This window comes from Odocoileus virginianus, chromosome 21 (genome assembly GCF_023699985.2).
Source record: "Odocoileus virginianus isolate 20LAN1187 ecotype Illinois chromosome 21, Ovbor_1.2, whole genome shotgun sequence".
Taxonomy (NCBI): Eukaryota; Metazoa; Chordata; class Mammalia; order Artiodactyla; family Cervidae; genus Odocoileus; species Odocoileus virginianus.
The window spans coordinates 33,487,472-33,506,999 of record NC_069694.1 but is presented as its reverse complement, the minus strand read 5'-3'; the positions used below and the strand labels follow the sequence as shown (position 1 = coordinate 33,506,999).

Sequence of the window (19,528 nt, the reverse complement as noted above, 5' to 3'; positions counted from 1 at the left end):
TCTTTTCACCAGTTGTCACAACTCCCTACCAAATTTTCATATTCAATGTCTGCAAAGTAGGGATAGCATAGAATCTATTTTGAAGTATTAGTCGCTCAGTCGTGTCCGACTCTTTGCAACCCTGTGATCCGTAGCCCACCAGGCTCCTCTGTCCATGGGATTCTCCAGGCAAGAATACTGGAGTGGGTTGCCATTTCCTTCTCCAGGGGATCTTCCAAACCCAGAGATCGAACCTGGGTCTCCTGCATTGCAGGCAGATGCTTTACCCCCTGAGACACCAGGGAAGCCCACTTGAAGTATGTTGGGGGGATTAAATAGTAGAATAAGCATCCATGGCGAGGTGGAAAGTGTTTACTAAATATTAGTTATTAATAGTATTATTATACACTTCAGTGCTCATCATTTTCCCTTTTGTCAGACATGACATCTACATTTCACATATCTTTATACATGTAGAAGCAAGCAGATATATAATCCTCAACTTGGAAAAAAAAATTATCTAAAGGTTTTTGTCCCATGTCAGCTTGCCTTTCTCTATTTCTCTACTTTGTACCTTTCTGTGATTGAGGCTCCATAACAGAAGCAATCTACCAAAGTAACATGTCTTTGAACATTTATGGTGAGAGTAACTTTACCTTTGTGTTAGAATAAGAATGCTTTTTCATACTACCTACCACAAAACAAAAAAAACCCCAACATTTACAGGACATAATTCAAGTTTGTGAATAAATCATATGAAGGGGGCAATGTGTTGCAGAATTACTGCAAATAGCCAGACTGTCGGATTATCTGATTAGTAAAGTAGAACCTGACCAGAACACAGTGAAAAATAACACAGCTCTTTTGTATGTTGTCACTTGGTCTCTGTAGTGGTTGCATTGCTGCCACCTTGTGGTCAGGTAAAATTTTCAAAAGCAGACTCCTGAAAACAGACAAGATTAAAAACAGTCAAAATATTCCTCTTATTATATGTGCTTCAAATAAAATTTATCCACATTTGTTTAATTATAAATGTATCAGTGATAAAAATTCCATTTCTAATTTAAAAATTAAGAAAGTTAAACTTACAGGCAAAATTTGTCTCTGAGCGTTGGTCACACTGAAAATCCTTGAATTTATCACTAGAATTTCTGTGTTTATACAATGCATTTGTTTCAGTTTTCTCATCTGAAGAACAAGGCAGGGGTTTGTGGGTGGGGGATGAAGGGTAAGCAGGACTGAAGAACATCAGTGATGTTCAAAAACATAAATGATTTTGGTAAGTGTGGATTTTAAAATGGTACTTTGGAGAAATACTCAAACCTCCCTAAATCCTGTAAAGGTTGTTTGATAGAAAACTATAGCAATAACTTTTCAGTGTACACAAATTTACATAATAACTCCGGAGAAGGAGATAGGAAATTTCTGAGTCCATCAAGTCTAAGAATGGCTATCGAGGGTTTATCAGAAAATAAACTTTAAAAAGGATGTGTAACAACATTTTTGGGCTTCCCTGGTGGCTCAGATGGTAAAGATGCTGCCTGCAATGCCGGAGACCTGGGTTTGATCCCTGGGTAGCGAAGATCCCCTGGAGGAGGGCATGGCAACCCACTCCAGTCTTCTTGCCTGGAGGATCCCCATGGACAGAGGAGCCTGGTGGGCTACAGTCCATGGCATCACAAAGAGTTGGATACGACTGAGTGACTAAGCACAGCACATAAAAACATTTTATCCTCTTCAGGTTATTCTGGTGAATATTCTTTAAAATGACTCAAAACACAAATGGTTATGCTGTTGAGCAATCTATATTCCATGAGACTGAGATGATTCTCACCACAGACAATAAGAGAACCGAGGTGAAAGGAGAAGTCAAGAGTGTACAGATAAGATTTTCATCTGGCACTGCATATGCCAAGCACTGGTGCCTCTTACATTGTGGAAATGCACAGAAGGAAAAGCAGCTGAATTACCCAAGTGAGCACACAGGCGTTTGTGGAAAGTTGTACAGCATCTACATCCTGTCCCACTGAACTCTCTCCTCTTTCCAGCTTTTCTAGGACAGCCAAGCTGGCTAGTGCCTCCCCGACTGATGCTGAGCTAAGCTAAGTTGTGGGAAATGTCACGTTTCTGGGTCTGTTGCCTCTGAGCTCACAAATTTTGTGTAAGGGGCTAAAGAACTCCCATTATTTTTAGAACCATGAATATATTTACCATAGAGAGAGAACCATGTATACAAACGTGGTACAGAGCCGTGGAAAGCATATAAAATCAAAATAATGACAAGCTTCCCAACCTTCAGTTTGTGATATGTGACAAACATATGTAAAGGTGTAACGAAGCTTTTATAAACTGTACTCCTCAATATGAGGCATTATATTATAATAATCTGTACTACCTAGCTAAGTCACAATAGTAACTCAAGTGAATTGATGAAGGAGTTATCCACTATTTTGCATTAATAAAGGTGGAATTTTATTATGAGTCATTTATGAATATTGATGATATATGCAGATTTTATAGTATTTTTGAGTTTAGTTTACATTTCATATCCACAATACAAACCAGCCCGATTTTCATATATAAACAAATAAACAATTCTTACCAAGAAAGATGCCATGAATAAATTATTTGTTCTTCAGAGATTTAAGTAAAAACAAAGATAATTATTTAAGTGGGTATATTTGTTCATTTTTTCCCCAAGGATATTATTTGCTTTGTAATAATATCGTACATATTATATCAAAAGGGGACACTTCAATGATGGATTTTACAGATGATATTCAAGGCAGAGAATCTCACTCTAAGGTACAATGTTAAGTCAAAGAGAGGAAATTCATAAAGGCTCAAAAGCATAATACTTCTGTTAAGTGTTAAGACTGCCAAACTGGAGGAATCTAGCCCAAGAAAATAGAGTTAATTTCTTTACCTTTACTTACACTACTTAACTTTAAAGGGAGTGAGCCCAAAAAGGTGGGAGGATTTTAGAAATGTAAAAAAATAGAATAATTTTCACTAACAAAAATTAGGATTAAAAGCTATGAAAAGATTTTACTGATGAATGATTTAGTCATGATAAATAAAAAAAACCATAAGAACTGATGACAAAAATGTAATCTATTTCCTCTTCAACTCTTTTTCTTCCTATTATCTTTAGAGTGATCTTTCCTCTCTCCCCTAGAATCAGATATTTAAGGAGCTACTTACATGTGATGCACCTCCTCTTCTGCAAAATTTGGACACATACTTAGGGGAAAACAAGTGGTTTATTGGTGACTCTGTGAGTATGTTTTACATCTTACAAAATGCATGTACATATATATGGATAAATAAAAAACTATAAAAATGTATTGAAAAAAGTGTTTCCCATAGGGAAGAAGTAGGTTAGAGAAGTAGGAAGTAGGTTAGAGAAGTAGGTTAGAAGGACAAAAGCTAAACTTCTTTGAATAAACCTTTCTTGGTGATGTTAACTTTGGAAAAACATACTAAAGTATATGTTATATAACAATAACAAAAATTTAAAAAGCTATCACTGACAAACTATAGCAAAGTGAAACAAATGAACTTGTGTCAAACTGGTGAATAGAGTATGTGGAGAAATACCTCTGTACTCTATTAGTTAAAAACTAAGAAAAACATCATCATTGGTAAAACACAGTGATTTGACTATACACATCTCATTATAAATATTTTCTCAGGGCAAACAATATTAATCATATGCCAGTTTCAGTTCACAATGTACTTTATTTTAGGGTAAAGAGAAAAGGCATTCTGTGTCTTTTTCTTGAAAAAATGACCGACTTACTTGTCCTGGGCAACCCTAGGACCCAAATCCTTGTCTCTAAATTCTAAAAGTAACTGGTTTCTTGGAGAAACAGCTCATTCTCAGTTTGGGACAAGAAATGTAAAACATGAGCTGAGAATACTTTGTTATACCAGAACCAAATTAATTATTAAAAAAAAAACAACCCAAAATTGGGAGCTGTGTCAAAAGGACCTAGAAGGCAACTTGTAGACACTCTCACTGGCCAAAGATGAGCAAAACTGTCTTAACACAAAACCTTTATAATAAAGTACTGAATGTCTCATGTAAGTATTGAACACTGTAGTAAAAGTCAAAAACAGGATGGTTGTATGGGTAGAGAATGGTTGTTAAGTATATCAGTTGTTTACCCTCCTGATCACACGGTTCACTGCCACAGCCCAGCATCACACGAGAGTTCTATACGGCATATCACTAGCCTGGGAAAAGGTCAAAATTCAAAGTGTGGTTTCTAAAGAATACGTATCATTTTTGCACCACGGTATAGTCAAAAAATTGTAAAGCTGAACCATTGTAAGCCAGAGACAGACTGTCTATATTCAGAAAACTGAAAAACACAAAGTGTGTGTATATGTGTGTTGCGGGGGGGGGGGGGGGGGGGGGGTGTTGAATAAAGCATTTATCTTGCCATTCTTATGCCAATTAAACCTCAAGATAAAAAAAAAGATGGGACAAAGTTTGTATTCATAAGTTTCTTAGTTAATAAGTAAGGCGAGATTAAAATAAACCATCGCTATCTTCCAACCCATGATGAATCAATAGATCTAAGCACTGATTATCAACAGTTGTTAATATCACAAAAGAGAGAGAACCAGATATTATATGGGCCTGCTAATAGAGGAGCACACCGTCACCTATGAAGTAGTCTTGCCAAGAAAAAGTTCAAATCTAAATCTGATTGAGAAGCTGTGTTAAATTGGGGCACCTGCCTTCAACGAGACACCATTCTAGGAGACAAGATATTGCTTTTTGCCAAACTTTGGGACTTACTCTAGTTGCTATCTGCTGAGTCCTGAAGAGACAGAGAAGCAAACTTGCCATGTCTTTTGTTCCTTTCTCTGCCCTATTGATTGAACAATTTCTAATGACTTAAAAATATTTTTTCTTCTGCTTTTTATTAAAATTTCTTCATAATCTATCTCCTGACTCCATCTCTCAGCACTTTCTCCCTTCCTCCAAATGTTCCAAACACTCTGGTGTTTTGTTTTTCCCTTAGATACAAGTCATACTCCTGCCTGAAAGCCTTTGCACTCGCTCTTCCTTCTGCCTGAAATGTTTTAATTCCCAAATCACTGCACATCTGAACCTTTTTATCATTCAAGCCTTAGCTTAATTGTCACCTCTTAAAGGACTTCTCTAACCATCTGAGAACCTCTCTTATCACTGTCTTCATCACCCTTATCACTTCACGTGGATTTTGTTTTTTGTTCCTTAATTGAAGTACAGTTGATGCGCAACATTATATATGTTACTGGTATACAACATAGTGATTCACAATTTAAAACTTATACTCCATTTATAATTATTATATAATATTGGTTATATTCCCTGTGTTGTACAATAGTTCTTTATAGCTTATTTTATACATAATGGTTTGTATGACTTAATCCCCTCTCCAATACGTAAGAGCAGGAGTAGGGAACACTTTCTACCAGTGTCCATGTGGTAGAAATCTCCCATAAACGGCTGCTGCCAGTTTCCCTGTTCCCAGCACGAACATAGAGGACAAGCATGAGCCACAACTTCCCTCCTGCATCCCTGGAAGACTTTTCAAGACCAGTGGATAAATCTTCCCCAGGCTCCTATCAAAGTGCTGATTCTGCCCTGGATCCTGGTGTGAGATCATGTGTGTCCCCTAAGTTTCTATTTCCCTAGTTGTTTGAAAACTTCCAAAATCAAACTCCGCTGGTCTTCAAAGCCAAATACTCTGGGGTCTTGTCTTCCTGGTGCAGGACCCCTGGGCTAGCGGCCCTGACTTAGGGCTCAGAACTCACTCCTGTGGGAGAACCTCTGCAGTATGTTTATTCTCTAATTTGTTAATTATCCCCAGCAAGATAAGGGACTAGATTAATTATATTATGAATCTGCCCCTCCTACCTGTCTCACTGTAGTTTCTTCTTTATGTCTTTAGTTGTAGATCTTTTCTGGTAGATTCTGGTCTTTTTCATTGATGGTTGTTCTGCAGACACTTGTGATTTCTGGTGCACTTGTAAGAGAAGGTGAGATCAGGGAGGCGAGTTTTCTACTCCACAATCTTGGCCGATCCCCTGCACCACACTTTCCATGTTTGATTGTCTTCCTGCTTCTAAAGTGAGAACTTCATCAGAGAAGGGTCTTGCATCACATCTTGCTCTCTAGTCAATCCCAGCACTTAACCTGTACAGGGCACATAGTAGGTACTTCATAAATACTGGTTGACTGAATTCTGAATCCTCTAACCAATAAACTGTCCTATTAATGTTGAAGATGTTAAGTGAGCAAGTTCATAAAACACTAGCAATCTGCATTATTAAATCCCAAACAAAAGCAAAACTAAGAAGAGTCCATATTTAAACTTTACTCTTTGATTGACATTTATATGGAGCCAAAGTAACATCATCCAGATTAGTTTCTAGTCATAAAGTAACAAAACAAGTGTACAAATTAAAAATAAAAACAAACAAAAAAGGTATACAAGAGTAGGACTAGGCTGTCATTGTCCTACTGTACAGTGGCCAGTTATACTAGTGGTCAGACATATATTACGTCTTCTGATGTGATCCAGTATATATGTTATGTTAGCCAAAAGTACTTAACTTAAAGCCATGTACTCTCTAAAGATAACTTGTACTCTATTCCTTTTTACTCTGCCATATAAAGGAACAAGGTAAAGATGAAATAATTATAAAAATCCTTAAGGCAAGGACATTGTGCAGAACTAGCGTGGAATCTTCAATAAATAATTCAATGATATGGAATAAAAAAGTGGGGGGGGGGGAGTACTGTTCTCAATTGAGAGTTAAAGGATATAACCAAGTGAAACACACGGTCCCAGAATGGATACTGCTGCTTTGTCCTATAAAAGACATTTGGGGAACAGATGGAAAAGCATTGATAGGGTATTAGATAACATAAAAATGTATTGTCACAGAAAGGTGGAGACTGAATCAAGTTACAAAAGACTATGTACTATAATATCTCATTTTAGTAAAAATACACACATATGCATAGAAAAATAACCTTATACCAAAGTGTTAATATGAGTAACCTCTGGGCTTGGGAGTATGGTGTTATCTGTAATCTTCTATCATATACACATTCTGCTTTTGTAATTACAGACTATTCTGAATTAAAAAACAATTTTTTTTTTACATTAAGAAATTAGGCCTTTTATGTTCCAATGAAAATTTGTTTCCTTTAAACTAGGTAACTTGGGCAGACTTCTACTGGGAAATTTGCAGTACCACACTTTTGGTCTTTAAACCTGATTTGTTGGACGTCTATCCCAGGCTAGTGACATTACGGAAGAAAGTCCAAAGCATTCCTGCCATCGCTGACTGGATACTGAGAAGGCCCCAGACCAAACTCTAGGTAACGCCAGCCACCTCCAACCTTTATTCTTCTTTACAGCATCACTCTCATCAGATAATAAGCTACATCAACATGCTGCATAATGTGCATACACCACCCCCTCAGCTCCGTTAATACTTTCATTTCTGCCATATTCTGCTTATTAAAAGAAAAAAAAAAGGAGGAAAGGGGATTAGAAAAAAAAAGACTTTTGTTTCCAGTATCTTTTTTTCTCCAGAAGAGCTTCACATTATCTATAGCTTACAATACAGGCAGGCCATGCTTTGCACTAGTTCTGACATGCATGAATTTCAGTCACAGTGGTTTAGTTACATATTTTCCAAAAACAGAAATGGTTTGGATTTCAGTTTCCATGGTGTATTAATGAGTAATTGCATAAAGTATAAATTTTGCTGCTAGCGCGTCAGTCCACAAGTCACTATGTAAATAACAGACAGATACATGACCAACCATGCCACTTCTTTCACACTCTGTTGGTGATTGGTCACTGCACGCCTGTCATTTACACACAGACAGCAAAGTGTGTAGTTGTGCTGCCTGCTTGTTTCTCAGTGATACACCCACTTGACATTTTACAAAAATGGATAATTGAAAAAGGGAACTCACCCACAGCAAAGGAAACCATTAACAAAATGAAAAGACAACCCTTAGGAGAAAATACTTGCAAATGAAGCGACAGATAAGGGATTAAATCTCCAAAATATACAAAAAGCTCATGCAACTCTGTCAAATATCTAACAACTTAATCAAAAAATTGGCAAAAGATCTAAAGAGACATTTCTCCAAAGAAAACATGAAATGGCCAAAAAACACATGAAAAGATGCTTACCATCACTAATTATCAGAGAAATGCAAATCAAAGCTGTTGCTTCAATGAGGTATCACCTCACAGTAGTCAAAATGGCCATCATCAAAAAGTCTATAAATATTAAATACTAGAAAGGGTATGGAGAAAAGAGAACCCTCTTACACTGTTGGTGGGGATGTAAACTGTTACAATCACTATGGAGAACGGTATTCAAATTCCTTAAAAAACTAAAACTAGAAGTATCATATGATCCAGCAATCATATACCTGGGCATATTTCCAGAGAAAACAATAATCTGAAAAGACACACACCTGATGTTCATCGCAGCACTATTTATAACAGCCAGGACACCGAAGCAACCTAAACGTTCATCAACAGAGGAAGGGCTAAGAGGTGGAACATGTATATATAATAGAATACTATTCAGCCATAAACAGAATGAAATAATGCCATTTGCAGCAACATGGACGGACCTAGACATTATCACACTATGTTAAGTGAGCCAGAAAAATATCATGATATCACTTACATGTGGGATCTAAAAAAGATACAAATGAATTCACTTACAAAACAGAAACAGACTTACAGATATTGAAAACAAATTTACCGTTACCAAAAGTGAAAGTGTGTGTAGGGGGGAATAAACGAGGAGTTTGGGATGAACAAACATATACTACTATATATGACAGATAACCAACAAGGACTCTACTGTATAGCACAGGGAACTCTATTCAGTATTGTAATTACCTATATGACCAAAGAATCTAAAAAATATATGTACGTATAACTGAATCACTTAGCTGTACAGCTGAAACAACATTGTAAATCAATTATACTCCAATAAAATTAAAGTATTAAAAAACAAAAGAAAAAGAGAACTCACCAACAAAGATGAAAGTGCAGTAAAGTGATAATGCTGGAGTGAAATTCAAACTAAACATAAATGGAAAAACGCTCTTCAGACAGTCTGAAGAACTCGGTGAAGGCAAACTTACTGACATAAATGAGGAAAGTGGTTGTGACAAAGATGAAGATGTCCTGGAGGAAGTGAGACTGGTGAAAAATCCTTCACATTAAAAGAACAGAAGATGAAAAGAATGAGAAGCCAAGCCACATATAGAAGAAAATATCTGCAAAAGGACTTTATCCAAAATATACAAAGAACTCTTAAATATCAACAATAAAATAAACAACCTGATTACAGAATGGATGAAAACATCTGGATACACACCTCATCAAAGACACACAGATGGCAAATAAGCATATGAAAAGATGCCCAATATTATATGTTACTAGGGAACTGCAAACAATGAGATACTATTATATACCTATTATAAAGGCAAAAATTCAAAATATACCACCAAATACTGTCAAGGATGTCGGGCCACAGGAACTTTTATTCACTTCTGATATAAATGCAAAATAGTACATATACCTCGGAAGAGAGTTTGGCAATTTCTTACAAAATTAAACATACTCTTACCGTATGATTCAGCACACTCTGGTATTTGCCCAGGGGAGTTGAAAACAGGTCCACACGAAAACCAGCACATTGATGTAGCCTCATCAATAATTGCCAAAACTTGGAAGCAACCAAAATATCCATTAGTAGGTTAATGGATGAGAAAACTGTGGTATACCCAACAAGAGAACATTTTTCATTGCCAAAAAGAAATGAACTATCTAGCCATGAAAAGACATGGAGAAAACTTACACGGATTTTTAAAGCGTAAGACTATTCTGAGAGATACTATAATAGGTTCATTCGGCAAACCCATAGGCTGTGCATCAAGAGTGAACCTCAGTGTAATCTATGGACTTTTGGTGATTATGTCTCAATGGAGGCTCACTGATTGTAACAAATGTATCATTTTGGTGTAAGATGTTGAAAGTGAGGGAAGTTGTGTTTTGTGGGGACAAGGGTACATGGGAACCCTCTGTACTTCCTGCTTAATTGGCTATGAACCTAAATCTTCTCTACTAAACTCAGTTTAAAAACAAAAAACAACGGGGGTGGGAGGAGTTATTTCGTAACACTGAAAGAGCAATGCTGGAAGCTGACTGAAATCAAGGATTATGACTATTTGCCAAGGTAAAAAAAAAAAAAATTCTTGCCTGCAAGTTTTACAGGAAGGTACTGTTCAAACTACTTTGATAAATTTTTTACAAAAACTAAATTTTCTCAATGTTTCTAATATTTTATAGTGCACTAAAGACTAGTTTTCCTATTTTGTTCATTTACTTATATATTTATTTTATGCTGACAAAATCTTTAAAGGTCATGGAACCATCATTTTTCCTGAGGATTATTTTACACTTTCAACTTGAATCATTTTTATAGTTCTACATGACTGTTTAAGAACTACCCATATAAACAAGCCATTTATATAGAAATCTTTCAATTAACTGTATATTTGGATTATCCCAACCCATTTTAAACCATAATTATATTGAAAAATAACATTTTAGTTCAATATACATGTTAATATTATTGAGTTGTCTAATCTTCATATCAGGAAACAGATTAAGAAAACAGATAGCCTTATCCATGAAATGAATGGCAGAGGAAAGAGAATATAGTTAAGAAGCAAAAAGTGGGGACAGGGTGTGGGAAAAAAAGAAAGAAAAGGCAAGTCCATCTACGTGTGATCTTGTTGAAGGTGCTTCTTCTTCATAACAATGTCCTATGAAATCCAGGGGAAAAAATTACTGTACACATTGTTAAGACTTACACTGAGAGTCAGAAAGAGAAATATCATATTCTAACACATATATATGGAATCTAGAAAACTGGTACTTTAGAATCTATTTACAGGGCAACAATGGAGAAGCAGACAGAGAAGAGACTTGTGGACACGGGGAGAGGGGAGGAGAGGGTGAGCTGTATGGAAAGAGTAACAGGGAAACTTACATTCCCATGTGTACAATAGAGAGCCAACAGGAATTTGCTGTATGGCTCAGGAAACTCAAACAGGGGCTCTGTGTCAACCTAGAGGGGTGGGACGGGAGGGAGATGGGAGGGAGGTTCAAAAGGGAGGGGATATATGTATACCTGTGGTTGACTCATGTTGAGGTTTGACAGAAGACAGCAAAATTCTGTAAAGCAATTATCCTTCAATAAAAAATAAATTAAAAACAAACAAACAAAAAAAGAATTACACTGAGACACAAAGTGTATTTCTCAAGTATTTTGCTTCTTCAGATTACTTTTCTTACTGTTAGTAGCTGTTAAGAAATGATAATAGGTTGTAAGTAATTTCTCATTGCAAAGTCCTCATATATGTCATCAGGGCAGTCTAGAGGAAAAAAAAAACAAAACTGTCCTTCACAGAAGAAATTCAAATACTCTAGATAATAAGGTAGAAACTTTTCTTCCCTCTTATGTATATTGATTTTCCTCCACATAATTACATTCTAACAAGCTTTAATGAAAATAGAACTTAGTAAGTGATAAATACAATATTTATATAATTATGGAAACTCTATAATGAGTCCCACCGTTTACACATATTGTGATTCAATAGAAAATGCAACCATAGCAGATTTTACAAGGAAATATTTCAGTCATAGCATCATCATAACCTTTAGGTCATCTTTTTTTCACTGAAAAGAACAACATATACCATTACTCCATCCTGTATTTAAACATCTCCTCACTGAGCAAGTAAGCAAGGGTGAGAGTACATGAATTAATCACGGCAGAAATGAACAGCCTATTATATTTATAATTAGTAAGAAACCATACCTTTTGGGAAGTTAAAACAATCAATTCCTTAATTTTATAGACCATTTAAATATTTTGCTTAAGATCACACAAATGGAAACCAAATCTCCTAATACTCTTATCTAATCATTATACAATAACACCAACAATGAGGAACAGTATTAATGTTTCAACATACATATCTATTGGTATAAAGTTACAAGACTATGGGGTCAGAACTAAGAGTTATAAAAACACATTATGTCTTTTATCCCTGTGTGACCTGTATTAACAAAACATACGGTGCTTCAGTTGGCCAAACATTACTCCAACAACTGTGGCTTCATATGCTCTTTACTGATGATGGATTTCAAATTTTACTGATATCAGTTCAATAAAAGGACTAATGAGAATACATCCAAAGTAATCATTCCAGTTTACTGAGAAAGAGACAATATTAAGCACATAATACCATTTGTGCTCAATACAGAAACTACTACAAAATGTATGATAATACTACTTATGATCATAATTATTTTTATTAAGCCAAAAACATAACAGAGCTTTACAGGGAGAACCCAACTACATTTAATTAAACATAAAAATATGGATTAAACAACAACAAAAGAAACAGCCTATCGCTGAAGACACATTCATACAAGAAAGTTACAAGGAACCCATTTAAGATTTTTAGAAGGTAACATTCTTAACAATATAAGTGATTTGGGTACCATGATGTAGAAGGAGGTAGTGATACTACCTGCAGAGTCCTTTCAATCTTTCACTTTTAAGACTGGGTAAGTCTACTGAGTCATGAGTTTTCAGGGTATATAATATCTGAAGAACCACTATAAGAGCGTCATTAGCCTTCAACTGAAGAGTTATATTACTCTAGAAACTTAGAAAGTCAGGATGTTGTGAAAGTATAATCTTCAATAATGAACAAATCTTTGATTTATAAATAAGTTTATTTATAATGATATTTACATAATAAAACAAAACACATGAAACTCACAAGTTATACAAAGAAACTGATGTATAATAAAAACAGCAATATAGACCAACAGGCAAAAATTTAAAGAAAGATTTAATAAAGAGTTAAATATCAAGTAGACAACTTTACTTCTAAATTTCACTTTGTCACCCACACTGAATTGGAATTGAAGAATGGCCCTTTCTTCAGGAGGTCCTGTACTGGAAATTCTGCAAAGTGGTAAATTATATTTTGATAAGAATTCAAAGTTAATGACCTATTTCCATGCAGTACCTAATGCTGCCTTAAAATGAAGTCACATTCAGTCTGCTTTGAAGTTAAACAGCCTGCTAATCTGTTCTGCCAGACTAGAAAAATGTCACCAACATTTTGCTGATATGTGGAGATGTGACAGGAATAGACTACTATTTAGAGTAGAGAGAACTGGAGCAGAAATGACTGGGCAACAGTTTCAAGAGAAGCAAAAGCCAGGGGAGGGAAAATAATGAAGACATGCACAAGAATAGGTAGACTAGTAAGCACAGTTAGTGCAGTTGGGAAATGAACAGAAGGATTTACTTCATGGAGCAAGATAAAGGCTTCTTCAGTTACTATTCACTGGAAAACAACTTAGTGCCTAGCCAAACAAATTTGTGTTAACAGAAGTACTTGGGAGGACCTGGGCGGGGGGGTTAGTATATGGAATGCCACCTTTAAATTCAGGTTGAGTTCTTGTTGATAGTGGTGAACATCTGTTTCAAATAGCAATAAAATGAAAGCTATATAATCTATACAGCTGCATTCTTTAACATAATAAAAAAACAAACTTCAAATGAGACGAGCAAAAACAAGACATAAGCATTGTCAAATAAGGCACATGTAAAAATCTACACACATTATCCAGTGAAAGACAATATATATATATATCTGGAGGTAGAAATAATTACAAAAATACTGACATTTCTAAAGCATTAGCGTATTTGTTACAAACAATCACCAACTAATCCCCATTCAGAAAACTGTTTTGTAAAATGATTATTTAACATCTTCAAGACTACATATTCGTGGCTTTTTTTGAAATTTCACATGTGAGCATCTGGAGAATTCAGTTAGTGGCAAAAAAGTTGTCCATACTATGAGAAATGTAATATGGAAATTATAAAAAGTTATAAATGTTCATAAACCCCATCGGTCATCAAGTAAATGTCCTTGAGTGCACCAAGTTGATATTTCCTCATCAGTCAGGAATTAACAATTCTCATTTCACAGGCCCATTGATGTTTTTAGTAATGTGGCTATATCTGCTGGCATACTTCCTTCGTCACCTGCAGGTCAGAAACTGGTATTAAAAGTTTGATAAAAAATATTTCATGAAGCATGCTTCTTTCCAATTTTCTTCACTTTTGGTGAATCCTTAATCATCTTTCAAAGCCCAGTTAGATTCAGCGTTACTCCCTGTTAAAAACTTTCCCAAATTCCTACAAATATTAGGGCTAAGGGCTACTTCCCCTGTGCTCATGTTCACATTGCCAGCGGAGCTGTCTACAGCTTCTCTTTCTGATTTGATAAAGATATAAAGACATGCATATAGACAGCCTGGATCAAATCCTATTTATTCACATAGTATTTACTCCTCAGGTTCACTAAATAAAAGCATCTATGTAACAATCTGAATGTGAAAATAAACACAAAACTCACAAATCCAACCAAACAGAAATAATTTCATCTAAACTTATTTTCAGTCCAAAGATAACAATCATTGATTTAAAGAAAATTTCAATTAAACAAGACCCCAGTATCTAGACACTTATCCAGGTGTCTCTCTTTCTCTGTCACTCATACAGACCCCAGCTATAGTCTAAACTTAAGACAATACTTTTATCTACTCTTCTCCCTTCAGTAAAAAAATATTCATAAGATGACAAACCACTGTATAAACTCTCAGGAAATTCACTGACATGCTTGCCTCTAATCCTGTCCAAAGACTTGAAAACAGTCCATGAAATCCAAATTTAACAGCACATAAAAAAGTAAGATATAGAAATAACTGGTCATACAATAAAAAATAAACTTTATGAGGACACTGGGTGATAGAGTGGGAAGGAGGCTTTTATTTGCCCTTTTGTATCTTAGGAATCTTGAACTATGTGGATTTATCTACTTTTATTTTAATAAAAAATTAAAAATCATTCTCTTCAAAAAGACGGGAGGAAATGGAGAGGGTTCTCCTATTTGATGATTGTTTAGTTGCTCTTTAATTTGAAATTATTCAATTTTTTAATAAATGTATTTTATTGTACTCTATAGAGTAATGAGTATTTTGCTAGGCAAAATGAAATGAATATAAAAGAGTTCTTAAGAAAATATTGTGCTATGTGCTTTGGATTCATAAATATTTCTAAAATAGTAAGTAAATTATAAAACTGCAGATAAAATTATGGACCCAATTTTATTTCTGGGATATTTTTGTATCAGAGACTGGGAATGGAACAGACAGAATTTTTCATAATCAAAGTAGTTTTACCAGTTCTGGCAAAATGATCTTAGTTGTTGCAGTGCTTCTGACACAAGTATGCTTATCTTCTGTGCTATCCATAATCTGCATACCAGTCAAGGACTCAGACCATCTTTGTGACTCCCTGCTACTGCTAAGTTGATGCCTTCCCATATTAATAAAGTTTATGCTCACAAAAAACTCACCTTCATCTACTGTGGTCATATCTTGTTCTAGTTTCAATTTCTGTTGGTTAATTTTTAGCATGGATTCTTCAATTGTCCCTTGGCCTATTAATTTTATAACTAGTACTTCTCTAAAGAAAACACAAGATATGTCCACTGGTTACTTAATATAAAATTATTTGATATATATAAACTATTAAATACATAAATCACTTAAGAATGTGGTAAGAAATAATTAGAAAATTGTTTAACATATACATCCATAAATTTAAATTCTTTTATTCACACTATTTGAGGCTGACATTTTCTGAGCATGTCACTTTCAAACATCCTTATTGATTCAAGAGATAAGAAAAAGGTATCTATAAACATTGCTGGTATAGACTGTATTACAACAAACAATTCTGGGTTCAGGTAGGTATTTCATTTTAACAAAGAACATGCTTTGCTTCTCAGGTTCCAAGAGATCTAGTTTAGTACAAAAAGTATGGAAGTGTTGTAAAGTATAAAGATTACATAGGAGGTTTTAGTTCTACAACAAGTACTAATAAATATTTGGTTCATAAATGAACTTATCAATGTCTTTTGGAAATACAGTAAAATACCCCACAAAGATGGATTGTTTGCTGTTTACATTGAGAACAGAGTTGAATTATAGGTATTTTCACCTCTTTATGTCCTGTGAGCAATGTCTAATCTAACCTTCACCTAAAATACCTACAGCTCACATAATCTATTTCCTATGAGGTAAGAAGGAAGCAACTGTATCACATTACCAAATCTGTCTGGCTCTTACATGGCTTAACAAGAAGTTATTTCAATCACTAATCTTTTTCAGAGGGGCTGGGTGGGCCATTGGTAGGACTGAACGATATGGACGGGGGGTGGGAGGTTATTCTGTTTTATTTTTTAGGCTGCACCATGCAGCCTGTGGGGTCCCAGTTCCCCAACCAGGGATTGAACCCGCGCTCCTGGCAGTGAATATGCCTAGTCCTAACCACTGAACCTCCAAGGAATTTCCTGCTTTAATTACTAGAATATGAATAGGTTACATAGTGGAGTTCATATCCAACACTGTTGGTATAACATACCACAGGAGCCTTGCTTTGCTGAAAATATAAAAACAAACAGTGGAGGTAGGACATCTGACAGATCATATTCTAATATTCTATAGAAATTAAACTGGCATTTGATTAAAAATAAATTCCAACTGCAGACACTCACTTTGTCTGGCCTACTCGATGGCATCTATCTTCTGCCTGTTTGTCATTGTAAGGGTTACAGTCAATGTCATGAAGTATAACGACATTTGCTGAAGTCAGGTTAATTCCCAAGCCACCAGCTTTTGTTGACAGCAGAAACACAAAGATATCCATATCGGTATTAAATTCATCAATTAGATGAATCCTACAAGATAAACATATAAGGTTAAATCTCACAAAAAGGTTTATAATGAAAACTGAAAGCAATCACATCACATGGAAAATAAACTTCAAGATGTAAATATATGGTCTTGGCACTCTAGTTATTTTTCTTTTCTATACCATTTATCTCCCTACTATTAATAATTCTTACTTTTAACTATGCAGATTTGATTAATTCCTAATTAATTTTGTCTTTTGTGAAAAGACTCTTGGCTTTTCTAAATTCTGATACGGCTTTGTGATCTTTAACCTTCTTAGAGTCAGTCAGCTATGACTCAGACAATATATCTGATGAACCACTTTCAAGATTAAACTATAATGGTGTATTCTCTTTAGCATTACTTCTCTTCTTACTCAACGCAGGAAAAAAAAAATTTACTCTGGCTGATAAAAAAATAAACCAAAGATATAATGCAGTTTAAACACACTAGAAAAAGCACTGCTTTTTAAGACAACCAAAACCCCAAACTTACTCAACTACCCTCAAAATAAGAAAAGTCCAAGATTTTAAGGTAATCTTCGTTTAAAGATAATGTGTTCTAGACTCAGAATGATTTTCAAAGAGAAAAGCACTGAAACACATATAACTCTACTAGTTGTTTCAAAATATATTTGAATATGATTCAGACCAAAAATTAAAATTTTCCTCATCTTAAGGTAATGAATGATCTAAAGTAACCAAACATAAGACTCAAAGCAACATACAACTCCATGAAAAGCTCTAGACATTTAAAATTCTAACATTTACTCTTATTTGAGAGTAAGGTAGAGAGATTTTCTGAAACCAAAGTATACCTACCTTTCAGAAATCTGAGTCTTCCCATCTAATCTGAGGTACCTATGCTGATGATGTTTTAAGAGAACCTCCAAAATATCCAGCATCATGGTAAATTGGCTAAATAATACAACTCTATCACCCTGTGGAAATACATATATTAGTTAGATACATAAAAAATAAAAATTTAAGTATCTAATGAAAAACTGCCTCTTTAATAATAATCAAGTAATCATAGCTAAGATAAATTTCTTATTTTAGATTGTATATAAATTATCTTCTAAACTTTGAACCTAAAATTGATTTTTAAGACTAATTAATGGGAATAGCTACAAAAAATACTAATTAGATTGTGATCTTACAAATCTAAGCTATTTCATATGTAAACATTATGCATTAATTTATGTTAATGCTCACATGTAAGGATTAATTTATGTTACCATTGTATCTTCAAAATAGTAAGCTTGAAGCAATTATATAGAATGTCACCTATGAAATAATGACAATTTTATTTTAAAAATCAATATATTCTACTAACTTCTATTAGATGGAGGAAAAGTAATCAGGAAATCATGCCCAAACACATCCAAAAAATGCTCAAAACACTAATTTCTAGAAGAATGTAGAACATGGGCTAAAACCTCAAGAAAGTCAAATCATGCCAGAACTATTTTAAAGTAGCTGAACTAATTGGGAAAACATATAAGGGAGAAATATTCTTCTTTAGTACCTTCTGCTTCAATTCAGACAAGATGCATCCTAAAACTCGAAATTTTCCAGAATCTAAAATCAAGTCCATGTCTAACTGGAAGTTATTAATATGTCGATACTGTTTACAAAGTACATGTAATTCGAAGTCTGTCATAACTTCCATATCTTCAAAGATCAGGTCAGGGTTAGCCTCACAATGTGTAGGTTCCTCAAAATAAAACAGAACAAAACAATATACACCTCAAAATGAAGGTAATTTATAATATGATTAGAACAATCTAGTGAAATTGTTCAGATCAGGTAAAACATCTAAGTCATTAGATATTTCAGTGCAACAGATTTGGCAAAGGAAATTAATATTTATTTTTTAGCTATAATACAGATAAGTTCTTACTGTTTTAGAGATAACATACTGATATATTTACAGTTGAAGTAATATCTAGAATTTGGTTCAAAATAATCCTGGGGAGGATTCTAGGTGAAACAAGAGAGAGCAGTCTCATTCCAGATGATAACTGTAGAATATAGGTGAAGGTTACACAGGTAGAAGCTTTCATTATACAATTCTACTTTCACATGTCTAAAATTTTCCATGAATTTAATATAAAAACAGTTACAGAAGACATGGAAACAAAAGCACATGGCTATGTTAGAACAAAACTTTATTTGTAAACATAGCTACTGTCATATTTGGTCTTACGGTCATAGTTGGCTGACTCTTGATGCAGACTGTCAATCCTTGGCTCTTCTGTCTCCTAATTGTTTTCAACTTTGTCTTAAAAATGTTTCTCTTAAATATTTGGTTAAAGGGTTAATATCCTTATTAGGTTCAATGGTCTGACTTTTAGACTAACAATGAATTTCAAGCTTAATAGTGCTAATAAAGCATACTGTTATCATGCAAAATCCTTACCTTTAGCATAAGCTGAGACATTTCCTTGAGTTTTTCAGCTGTGTAATATTGGCGATGTAATAAAGGATGATTGGCCATTTTTCTCAACTGCATCATGACATTGCACATTTCTGTATTTTTTTCTGTGATCCAAAAAGTACACATTAAAAAAAAGTTGATGGCTGTTTGCTGAA

The 19,528-nt window shown here is 34.6% G+C and overlaps 2 protein-coding genes across 6 annotated transcripts in view; one reads left to right on the top strand and one right to left on the bottom strand.

Annotated features, from left to right (window-relative positions):
- HPGDS (hematopoietic prostaglandin D synthase) overlaps positions 1 to 10,312 on the top strand; it is a 29,510-nt gene extending 19,198 nt beyond the window's left edge. For both annotated transcript variants that reach the window (XM_070452154.1, XM_070452152.1), the window contains 2 exons: positions 3,158 to 3,256; positions 7,205 to 10,312. In XM_070452154.1, the coding sequence (XP_070308255.1) occupies positions 3,158 to 3,256; positions 7,205 to 7,369 (264 nt within the window). In that variant the 3' untranslated portion in view covers positions 7,370 to 10,312. The remainder of the gene's footprint in view (positions 1 to 3,157; positions 3,257 to 7,204) is intronic.
- A 2,517-nt stretch (positions 10,313 to 12,829) lies between these two features.
- Positions 12,830 to 19,528, bottom strand: part of SMARCAD1 (SNF2 related chromatin remodeling ATPase with DExD box 1) — a 92,590-nt gene continuing 85,891 nt past the window's right edge. For all 4 annotated transcript variants that reach the window (XM_020909422.2, XM_020909423.2, XM_020909426.2 and 1 more), the window contains 6 exons: positions 19,356 to 19,477; positions 18,462 to 18,650; positions 17,756 to 17,874; positions 16,757 to 16,939; positions 15,554 to 15,663; positions 12,830 to 14,178 (listed from right to left, as the gene is read on the bottom strand). In XM_020909422.2, the coding sequence (XP_020765081.2) occupies positions 14,117 to 14,178; positions 15,554 to 15,663; positions 16,757 to 16,939; positions 17,756 to 17,874; positions 18,462 to 18,650; positions 19,356 to 19,477 (785 nt within the window). In that variant the 3' untranslated portion in view covers positions 12,830 to 14,116. The remainder of the gene's footprint in view (positions 14,179 to 15,553; positions 15,664 to 16,756; positions 16,940 to 17,755; positions 17,875 to 18,461; positions 18,651 to 19,355; positions 19,478 to 19,528) is intronic.